This window comes from Electrophorus electricus, chromosome 13, assembly GCF_013358815.1.
Source record: "Electrophorus electricus isolate fEleEle1 chromosome 13, fEleEle1.pri, whole genome shotgun sequence".
NCBI lineage: Eukaryota > Metazoa > Chordata > Actinopteri > Gymnotiformes > Gymnotidae > Electrophorus > Electrophorus electricus.
In genome coordinates this window covers 7,500,587-7,512,734 of record NC_049547.1, presented here as the reverse complement: position 1 = coordinate 7,512,734, position 12,148 = coordinate 7,500,587, and the positions used below count along the sequence as shown (strand labels likewise).

Here is a 12,148-nt window from a genome sequence, read left to right as displayed (position 1 = left end):
TTGCTAGGTTTAACTGTGTTCATAGACAACATAGCAGAAAACTAGCATTCAGCTAATGGTCCTCAAAATAGTAATAGCAGCTGTTATTAAGACTGTACTACTGTAATTACAATAAGCATGACCTGTTTATGACAAGGCTGTAATTGACAGGGTCCATATATTCTTCAACCTCATTACAACAAAATCTGAAAAAACACTTCTGAATTCTGAATATTATTAGCATCTGGTTTGCAAGAAAGTCAAATTATTAACACATTATTCAGTGGAAATTTGTGCCCTTGCAATACACAGATCAAAATTCTGAGGTTCTTGAATTAATACAGCAGGCATACTGTTGAGCATTAATCACAGGCTTTCACAAACCAATTGCAGACACTAAAATAGTTTATTTAATAATTCAAAATATTTATGTTGTACATCCCTAGAATCTTGGTATGCACTAGTAGCTACAGTTGAGTAACAAAAACTATTTAGAACTCCTATGTCTCAGGTAAAGACACATAGGACATATGAGACATATCGTGCATATGAATTAAAATTTTCCATTTTGAAAGAAATCAGTGTATTTGAAGCCACAAAGTTCTTGTGTGCAGGATGTGCGCACAGTAATCACCGGAGACAGCCTAGACCCCAGATACACACCTATGCATTTTTAACAATGCAATCTCCATTGTCAGCTCCCTCAGGCCAAGCTAGAAGAAATTGAATTAAATATATTTCAGAATAGTCTCATCACTTGGGAGATGTGCAGAGTGAAAAACTCTGGGTCTTTAAGTTTGATGAGAATGACCATTTCCCAGTGATGTTCTCTGAACTATAAATCTCTTATCTTGGCATGCATTACTAATTTTCTGAACTGAAGTTTTGTCCAACTTTGTGCAGTAAAAGGAATACTTTGTGGATTAAAATTATTTTACACATGCAACACTCAAGCAAACAACATAGTTGTAATATTTTCCACCTGTAGTTTGTTCATTCTGCCATTTTAATCAGTTTGGAAACTCACTGCAAATCATATCAGGAAAAACAAATTTGATAGAGCACTCAAATGAAAATTAATAGTTCAGTACTGATTTGGGCTGCAAAAGTCACCACGAGCCCTCACCAGTTACACTTAACAATTATATTTTTTTAACCATAGCTACTATTATCAGGAAGACAGCTATCAATAGCAGCAGTACCAGACTGCTCTCCATAAAGCACCCTTTAATTTCTTTATTTAAACTTCTACATAGCAACTTTAATTGTATTTGCTATGGCAAAGAGCAGGCTTGCTTGGTTGTTGTGCATAGTCCTTGTCCATAGCTCATTTAAATTTGTGTCATGTGTTTATGTGGATGCTGCTAGAACAGGTCCCTTCCCTCCAGTTCGGAGGGAGAAGGTGGGCATAACTACCTAACACAGCCTAATCACAGCTGAAATATGAGTAAATCCATGGAGGACCCTTTCCCTGCTCAGCAGTGTGAGCATCAAAGAGTCTTTGGGATATGATGAGATTCAGTTGTGATGTGACTCATCACCTCTGGGATAGGTGTGGATGCGATGGTGGAAACATAACACAGGAATTTTGCTTCACCACCAGGGTCAAAAATACCTCCTCTGTCTCTCTCTCTCTCACACACACACACACACACACACACACACACACACACACACACACACACACACACACACACACACACACAAACACACACACACAAACACAAGAAGAAATATCAGTCCGTAATATTTCTTTCTTGGCATTCCAGATGTTGATGGTTTTCTCATTGCACACTGAAACTAGCCTGGTGGTAGTGTCTTGAGTTTTTCTTTCCCTCTTTCAGCGAAGCCCATGGCAAAATAAACCAATTTCTTGTAATTGGTGTGAGCATACTAGGAACATTTAGATTCATTTTACTTTAGACAAATAAATTTGTCTTTTTTTTTTTTCGAAATATACCAGGCTATAGTGATTTAAAAACACTTTAAAAGAACGTTCTAAACTCAGTGCTTTCAAATGTAACTTTATATACATTTAAGAGCAGCTGAAAGTAGCAGAATAGCTTTTAATACCAAGCTTTCAAGCCATGTAACAAGCCTGCAGCCACTAAACTGTTTAATAGTGTATTTACTTAGATCTTTGAGACTAGGCTTAATCTACTCCTGGAGCAGTTGCTGTACAGTTTTAGCAAACCCTCATTAGGTTTTTGAGGGAATACTAGGGAAAACATTTGGCAACATTTAAACATTAGCAATATGACTAAACCTCGGCTAAAATGATTTCTGTTAACATCTGTGTCCTTTGTGCCTAGTAAACATGACAGGTAATGTTGCTCTATATCCAAATCATATGGTCTAATCCAACTGTGCAACAATAACAAAAAAGAGGTATGTTGTCAGATAATGTCTGTCCATGAAGCTTATGCCAGTTGAAGTTAAAGTAAAGACTTCAGAGGAGTCTCTTGCCCTGCGTTGCTCTCAGACATGCCGCAGACTACACAATTGTGTTTAACACAATAACATGTGAGATGTGGAGGGTGAAGAAAGTTTTTTTTTTTGTAAAATCTACAGTTTGTTGTGAGCTGTCAAAAACCTACTCTGTACTGAGCAACATGAGACACTCACACAGAGATAAAGAAAACAAGCTCATCAGCAAAGCTTTTCTTGTTTACTACCTTGTGAATTGAGGTGTTTAAATATTTAATTTAAATGATACTGATATGTGTCTTGGTATTGGTATCTTGAGTTGCTAAATATTATTTTACAGAAAATGCAGTCACACAAAATCAAGATGCCTAACAATTTGACGTGTTTGAATAACATATTTTATCTAAAACCCACTGATTCAGCAAATAACATACCATGTGCAATATGCATTGTTGTCATGTATGCAAATTAACTAGTTTTGTATTGGAGGTTTTAAGGAGGATGTGGGGACGAGTCGCGTGAAACATAAGACTATGTTTATTTTACATGTAACACAGTTAAACACGCACACAAATGGAGTCAAACACCAACAACACAAACACATAAACAACAGACTTTTATACATATGATAAAGACACAATGAGGAGCAGGTGTGAGACACAAGGAGGGCGTGGCCACATTGACGAACACACACACGCACACACACAAGGAGCCGTTCGGAAGGAGGGGCCATACTGTGACAAGTTTAAAGTTTCTGTCAGAAATCAACTGAAATAAATTGACCCTACAAAAGTACCAATCATAAATGTTTACCATACTCCATATTAGTATACCAAGAGCTTACAAGAACTAATGGATGGCCTGCAGTGCTTTTTTGCTACTCTGGACTGGGCCTGTAGGATATGGGTGCAGTTTTCAGTTTTGTTCAATTGTTCAGTTTTATGTTCAGAATTTTATTAAGATTATGTAGGCACCATATTGAATTATCACAAGATCACCTACTGTGGTACTGTCATTGCACTGGCTACTTCAAGAACAAACACAGCTTGATGAAAGATGGAGACAGCAAGGACAACTTACTATGTAGCTATGACCTGGTGTTTTGGAATAATTAGTCCATTCATCTAAAACAAGCCAATAATTTGAAGATTACTTCAGATAAAATAATTTTTGTTTTGCATTCTAGCAAGTTGTATAAGCTTAATTGTTCCACAATCAATCAATCAATCAAATAAATAAATATATTTTTTTAAAGTTTATGAAAAAATAGGAAAACTACAAATTGTCAGTACAAAGTATACTGCAAGTTCTGACCGTATATTTTTGTAGTAGAACATGATAGCCTCCCACACATAATTCTTTAGTCCAAGATTTTTCACCAATTTTCATATTTGACTATGGATAGAGGTGACAGTTGCAACATGCATCCATTCTGTACTCATTTGAACAGTAGAGGACAATTTTCTCTCAGAGACACAAGCAGACAATGGGCTTATTTGCTCTAATTGACTGGCAGAATCTGCTCAATTACTGACCGACCTTGCTGCAACACTGCTTGTACAATTAGACAGGCAAGAAATGACATCACTGATATCCATCAAAAGCTACTGCTTTAAGATCTCATTTAACGGGCCATCAAGAAGGGAAGGGCTGAACACACACGAAGGACATGGAGACAGAGGACAAACTGGTGAAGTCTGAAGCTTAAGAACTTTTGTGTTCAGTTAAATTCTCATTTTAATTTGTGGCCAAATAAAACCTGAAAATAAGATTTGCCATGACTGTAAAACAAGAGCTGCTAAATGCCTATACACTTCTAAGGTAAGGGGGCCTTTCATTGCACGTTTGTGACACATTAGAATCTGAAAAAGTCTGATAGTCTAATTCTGAACACACAGACTGGCTAATTATCCTATATTTCTATTTGCCCTGTTCAACACATGTAAGTGTCCTGTCTCTCAATATTGCTCCATAGGTCAAATAAATGTAATTGTTTTCCATATATCCATATTTTTGAAGTGCAATAAATTGTGAAGAATGGGTATCACAATTCCAACAAAGTGAAATAACCTTAATGTAAAAATATTCAGAAACTTGATCATTTTACAGTAATTTTATTATAAAATGAATCTCATTCATTTTGGCATGTTTAGCATTCTTAAGACTCATTTTGTTAATTTTTCCTCAAAGGCACTATAAACTGACATGGGTATTACTAATTATTACTCAGAAGTATTACTAATATTAGCCTTCCTCTAGTTTTTGGCATGGCTGGAATTAACATTATGGACTCTATTACCAATATTTCTGATACATTTATTCCAGAATTCATTATGATACCATGAATCAGTGTTCTTGTCAACATTTCTTTGACTATCCATTTCTGGATGGGACATTTTATGGCCTAAAATACCAACATGTGCAAACAATTACTATACACAAATCATTCTTTAAGATGTGAAGACACAAACACAACTAAAGGGTCTTTTGAGTATAATGCACAGTGTAGTTACTAACCTCACTTCTACAGCATACAATTATATTAACATGAAAAATTTATGCAAGAATAATGTCTAGCCATGCATTTGGGCAATAATGGCATTCTGCATTACCATGTTAGAAGGCAGAGCAAAGTACTGCTCTCTGGATTTGTATATTAAGATTTGTGTTTTCTCTATGGGTTGTCACAGGTGACAAATGGGCATGCTTGAAGGACTTTGCGGACCATAAATTACAGATAATAATATGGGCACTTAGAACGTAACTTAATGGAGAGGCTTTAAACATTTTCATCATTGTATGCTGAAGGGCATAAGTAGCAAACCACTCAGGATTTGAGCTGAGTTCCATTGGACAGAGATGTCAGAATGGATTTGGATAGATGTTAATCATAGAGAGAACATGAAAGAAGTTGGGAAGCCATGTTCCACGGCAGGAAACAATGTCCTGTTTGATGTAAGTGATTTTAAAGGCAGTATTCTAAAAACAGCACCTTTATATTATGAAAAAAATGTGAACACAATCAGAAAAATACAAAAACCAAAAAATACACTGTATGATACACTCAGCAGCTCTATTAACTAATTGCAAATTAATTAATTGCAATAAAGAGTATACATACATCATAATAGTGCTGATATGCCCTTAAACTTCTCTAGTGTGATTTATTTAAGGCCGGTGTGAATGATCAGCTTGAGGATCCCAAAGTTTGAAAAAAAATTGTAATCTATTTTTGATGTTCCTTCATCTACCAGCTTCCCCGTTGTGAGAAACAGGCAAGTCTGTGAGGATTAAAGGCAACCTCAGTAGTACTAAATTGAACTGTCACTTTTAAGAGTAATGAGGCGAGGCTTTGAAGACTTTGCCTTTAAAAAAAGAAAAGAATGGGAATTTCCTGAATAAACTGATATAGTAATCTATTGTCATGTAAAACATGAATACTTCATTAATATTGATTTAAACATTCATTAATACAATATAAAATATTTAATATATGATGTTATAAATGTATAATGTAGACAAGTGTCATATAAAGTATTACTGACTAATTCCCTGGCTTTCTTGTTACTGACTACAGGTCCAGCAACAGGGTTTTTGCATAAATAATGAAACCATGTTCTTTGGTCACAGTTCATGTCCACTGTGTTTTCTGAGGGGTTCCATCCCAAGGCTGAACAGCTTTGGGGCTCTAGAAGAGACATAATGAATGAATGCTACAAGATTATTGATCTATGACATACATAATAACACATATAAGTTTTAACATATTCTAGGAAAGAGAAATACCTTGGTGGCTTCAGTATCTCTAACATCTATGCCTTGTATCAACATCTGCCTTCTCGGATCCTATTACAGTGATCAGTGTTATTAGTGTCCCTTGAGAAATATGTTACTCTCGTCAACTTTTGCCAGCAGAAATGTTACTCTTGTCAACTTTTTCCAGCAGACAGTGCATCTGTAGACTATAAAAACACTACAGCAAGATCTGATCACAATGCAGACTTGTTTACAAAGAGACGGAGAACCCAGTCACATTCTGGTCATGCATGTCGACTGTCTTTTTGATACAATCTTGTTGGAATGCAGACAATGTCCAGATAACTGATACATTCTAATTCCAGGGGTACACTGGACCTAAGGACCAAATGAACACCAACACCTAGGAGGTGTCAAGCCTCCAGTCTGAGAAGGCCAGATCGAGTTTATATGTCTGAGAAGTCCAGATCATGAAATTTAATTCCAAACCACAGCTCCTTTGTTGGGAAAGCAGCAAATAGAACCAAGTATATACATTACATGAATTTGATAATGGTCCCTGAAAATATGCATTGTGTCACTCACAATGTATCAATGTAAAGAATCTGGAGAGGTTCCAAAGAGACTACCTCTGGCTTATCAATCATTGTGAAGTAAAAGCAAAAGCCTCTAGCCCAGGTACTCAACAATCTGATATAAAAAGGATGATTATCAGATGTAATTTTGTTTACACAAGTACCGCTTGCACTTTGTACACAGGCTGTTTAATAAGTATATTCATAGTCTGCATGAAGCATAGCAATGAAGGGGATTTATGCTGTAATTATGCTATACTATTTTAACCGCTCTTGTTCACAATGCAGTATATTCATTTGGACTTTTTCCAATTTTTTTTCTCCAATTTTCAATTTTTCCACAAAAGATATACACCACCCAGGTGTTTTTGTGGTAATTCCTGATCCAGTGGAGAGTTCACAACTACATCAAAGTCAATTTTTTTCTAGCACTTGTAATTTATTTGAGCATTTAAACTATTAGTCACTGAATGTTTGCTTCACTGAATGAAAGTGAACTGCTATAAATGTCTCCAATAATGATGACAGCCAGTTTACACTGATTCAGAAATTTGATTACAAAATCTTCTTAATGCAAAATTTCTCATAAAAATAAAATGAATCAGTGTGGATGAATGCAATATTTAGCTTTACTTTTGATACCGTTTCAGTGAATACACTTCAATGCTTGAAGTATAAGGATGTTAAAGTATCATATAACATTAAAAAAAAACATCTTACACGACACTGAGCACAGTTGTCAAATTCCCACGCAATAAAATATAGGAGTTACAGATATGGATTCAGATAGAGTTCATTATATGGCTTTAGTAGTCTTTATTTTGTTGAAAGGGTAAAATGTTAATGATTTTTTGGCTGATTTCATGATCTTTTACTATTTATTCATGCATCCATGACTCTTGTAATACATTTTCATGCCACATCTGGCAAGGTGAATGTCCTAGCAAATCATCTTGTTTCAGATATAAGACCATTAGAAATTCACTTAAGTATGCAATTTATTGTGCAGTCAAAGGAAATATTTGTACTGGGTTCCAAAGAGGTTTTCTCAAAATAGAAACTGTCCAGTACAGTAATACATGCATGTGCTGATGCAAGCCAGGCAACTCTCACTGAAAGCCTAACCATATCCAGAAGGCAGGAAACGAGGACTCTAATTTCAGATCAACTAAGAGCAGCATCTACAGACAATAAAAAATTATCTGTGTAAATTCCTACACATTTACTCAAAAAAGATGCTACCTGAAGTAGTCATACGGCTGTCAACAACTCTTCTCTGAAACCTTAATAAACCTTTAGAATTCACAGTTAACAAAGCTTTAATTTAATTAAAAAACAACAAAAACTAAAATGATTCTCTAAGAATATATTGAGATAGAAAAGTTTGTAGGTCAGCTGTTAAGCTCAGTTACACAGGAATCACACAGCAAATATTTCAGTCAGGGTTTAGGCCTCATCACAGTAGCAAAACTGTGCTGGTTAAGGTAATAAATCATGAAAATACTGGAATCCAACCAAGGCTGCATCTCTTGGCTCATGTGATTTCATCTCAATGTGGCATTTGACATAATAGAATACAATATACTAGCTATTAGATATACTAGCTAGAAAATCATCCTGGGGGCATGGGAATGGCATTTTCCTTATTCAGATTATTATTCCTTATTCCTATTTGAATAGTAGCTTTCATTTGATAACACTTGTATATCTGAAAGCAAAGTTTTGTGTGTCAAATGGCCTTGTTTTAGGACCATCTCATATATTCTGGGTGGAGTACCACTGGGTACAGTTATCCATAAACATACTTGTTTCCACTGCTATGGTGATGAAACAGAATTATGTGTATAAGATAGACCCAGATTCGAAGTCTGAAAACATTCGAATAAGTCTGAACACAGTGTTATACAAATAAAACTGAATCAAATTCACTTTTCTGTGAATTTTTTTGCATTCAATTTCCCTAAATATTGGTAACTACAGTTCTGTAAGAACAAATGTACCATATTTTTTAATATAATTTTTAAACAATATTTTCCACTAGTGTTTTGTCAATGCCAATTCTCTGTTGGTTCTTTATTGTGATACTGTCAGCAGTTGGTTCCTTATTGTGACACATCCAGCAGCATGGGAAGGTGATAACTAAAACATGCTTCCTCCATAACACACATAGCCAGTAACCGAATGTGTGAAACATTCTCTGTGATAATTATTACTAATACTATTGCACTGTTTTGGAATGGTCATTGATTCCTCCTTAGCTATCATAAACGAACACCATAGTATTATTTGCCAAAATATTAACATGTTGTTATTTACCAAAATATCAGAGGTGCCTGTTGAAACGCAGGTGTTAGAGGTTTAGACCTCTGTACACCTTTTACTTAACTCCAACTTTAAGATTTGCAATGGCAAACTGAGTAACTTTGTCTATGGTAAATTTAGATCATTACAATATTTTTTCTATATTCATGAGCCATGGAAGTGCAGGTCAGTCCTGATTATATAATAAGAGGCTTTTAAAGAATTACAGGGCATCAACATATCTTCCAAAACATACACTGCATCTTTCTCAAACTCTGTTCACAAACACCAGAGCCCCAAGGCGCCTGTGACCCTCCTAGTTTCTGACTTTAGCTCAGCAAAGCAGTAAAATAGGTCAGGCACTCTTGTTAATATGCATAGGTTTTGTATACAGTAGGTGTTTGAATTAACAGATTTGAGAAAACTTTCTTCTTTCTCAACAATATCCTTTTGCTGAACTGAAAAAGGTTCTTAGATGAATACCCATAGTAAGATCTTTTGTAAGACATCACTGGGTGAAAGCAGAATGTGTTTAGTGCCCCCAAACCAGTTCTGCTAGGCACCTTCAAGCTCTGCTTATTTGCAATCCTTGTAAACTTACATTGTTAAATAAACAGGGTTGAAACATTTGTTCATAGCATCATTGGAGTAGAAAAAAATAAGAAGTTCAAAACAGCAGGCCCACCTAAATTATATTTTTCACATATAAATTAGAACTGTTCTTTGAAATTGATAAAACATCAGAAAGGAAATTCAAAAGGGTCAGTTGTTACCATCAAAGGTTTTTATTCATCAGAGATGCAAAATATCCTTTTCCCTTTTCATACCTAATTATTGGGGAGTAATTCCTATTGGGGTGGCATTAATCAAATTGAAGAGAAAATGTATTGTGTGAGAGTATTTTTTCATGGTAGTGATATTACACATTGTGCTTCTTATTGTATGACTATTTAAAAATGTGAAACCTGGAGGGCAGGTCCTGTCCAATGTATTTGCATATAATCGCATATATTTGATATTTTCATAATACCATACTATAGATTCATATTGTGTTGTATAATATGATAATGAAAAGGGAATTTAAAATGGATTTGTTGAAAACAAAATATTTTAGACTAACAAAACAGAGGGAGAAATGAGCTTTATGAACAAAAGTGACTTTACAATACAGTTCCAAAAACCGACTGGTTAAGGTAATGTATGGTCTCAGGTAGTTCAGAGATATTTTTTAAACAGTTTGTGTAAAAGCAGTAATTTTTCAACTGAGTAATAAAATATCATTTGTAAGAATCCGTGGATGGAGTCAGCTCAATGAGGCTGTTCATTGAGTACATCGGATTTCATCCTTTGTAGCATTCCGTTCATAAGTGTTCAAAAAATGTCATTTTCAACAGCAAAAATGTCTTATAGTACTGAAGGAGGATTTCACAGTGGCCCTCCCAACTGTACTTCATCCAGAGCCCAGAGGTCCAATTTTTTGTCCATCATTAAAGGAACTGTTTCTTTCTTTCAATTTTGCCATCATACTTCTTTCTCCATCTCAGTCAGGATTGGAACATGACTAGGTATATGCTTTAAAGCAGTTGTTGTCAAAGTAAATAATGATGAACAGTATGAGATCTGAGGCGGGACTTTGGGGCCGGACGTGGCACTAGGGTCATCCATTTGTTGTTGTCAATTCTTAGAGTTTTGCCCTTCATCTTGATCCTGCTGAAATGCTATGAAGTGTGCCAGTGATCAATAGCCAACCAGCTGTTTGAACAGAATGATGTTATACTGAGTTCTGAAGGCACTTGATTTCATTGCAGACAGCAGCTCCCTGTTCCTTACTTAACAGGGTCCTACAGCAAAAAAGCTCGTGAACAGATGGCTATCTTTCTGCACCTCAAGAAAACAACTGCTTGCAGACTGGCAAAGCTTCAGACACAGTTTGGAATTCAGTGGACAACCCATACAGCAGTTAACAGATGACATTCAAGCACTTCTTATTCTTTTTTAAAATGCTTTTTTGGGAGCCAAGCTAAAGTGAAAAAGGCCAACTCAATGATTCTTAGGGTGCTGGAGTGTTCAATTTGTCATTTACCCATGAATAAAATTTATACTGGACAGATACCTGCTGAAAAAAAAGAAAAAACAACACAGAAAGAAACAAAACAAAAACAAAAAGACAAATACAAACAAAAGCCATATGCCAACAGAGACCTTGTCATGTTCAGCTTCATCACTGCAATAATATGAATAGGAAATGACCTATTCATATTTTAGCATAGCCATATCAGGGGACTAACAATGCAATAACAATGTACTGTAAGAGATAATAAATTGAAAACAGCATAGATTTCAGAAGCCCTAATCAGTTAAACCACATGTAGAGAAAAACTCATTTTACTCTGATATTTAATTGGCCCTTAAATATATATTTTTTTTATTTATTATGTCATTCCTGTTATTTAACAGGAATTCTATCTTCTCCACTTGCATCATATATTGCAGAAGTGTAGCCTAGAAGATTATTGTGAGAAACAAGCAAAACATTGTGGAAAATACATGTTGTGTCTTTGTGCTTTGAAAAGATTCATATGGAAAGTTTCTCAATCCATCATTATCAAAGAACCCAGGCAGACCCATTCACATCTTAAGGAATACAATGACTTTAATTGGCTTTTAAATCCTGACTTTGCATGGTCTCCTGTTATATACTGATAGTTATTTGTTAGCTAGTGATTGACTCTCTCCCGTGCTCCATCTGGATCTTACTTTGAACCGTGGTTCTCTCTTACAGACGGGATGAATCTTTGGTAGTTGGATTCAGGCAGTCCTTGTCTGCCAAAAGCCCCTAGGAGTTCCAGAGCCAGATTTGACCTCTCAAGGACACGGTCACCTCCGATGGACAAACAAGACCAAGAGCAGAGTGAAACATAACTGCCATATATGTTTTGCTGTGGGAGGGGCCAGAGACCTAAGATCTAGGGAGGACACATGTGCGCACACACGTGAACAAAGACAAACACAAGAACACACACACACACACACAAACAAGTTAAACTAAAATAATTTCAGACCATCATTCACATGTACACACAAAAAGTGTATGACATACAATTTAACTG

The 12,148-nt window shown here is 35.6% G+C and overlaps 1 protein-coding gene across 2 annotated transcripts in view; it reads right to left on the bottom strand.

The window, feature by feature from the left end:
* Positions 1–9,827: 9,827 nt before the first annotated feature.
* mdga2a (MAM domain containing glycosylphosphatidylinositol anchor 2a) overlaps positions 9,828–12,148 on the bottom strand; it is a 132,542-nt gene continuing 130,221 nt past the window's right edge. The window contains exon 17 of one of the 2 annotated variants that reach the window (XM_027000392.2): positions 9,828–11,919. In XM_027000392.2, the coding sequence (XP_026856193.2) occupies positions 11,792–11,919 (128 nt within the window). In that variant the 3' untranslated portion in view covers positions 9,828–11,791. Of the gene's footprint in view, positions 12,005–12,148 lie in introns of both variants that reach the window. The other variant, XM_027000393.2, reaches the window with a different exon arrangement.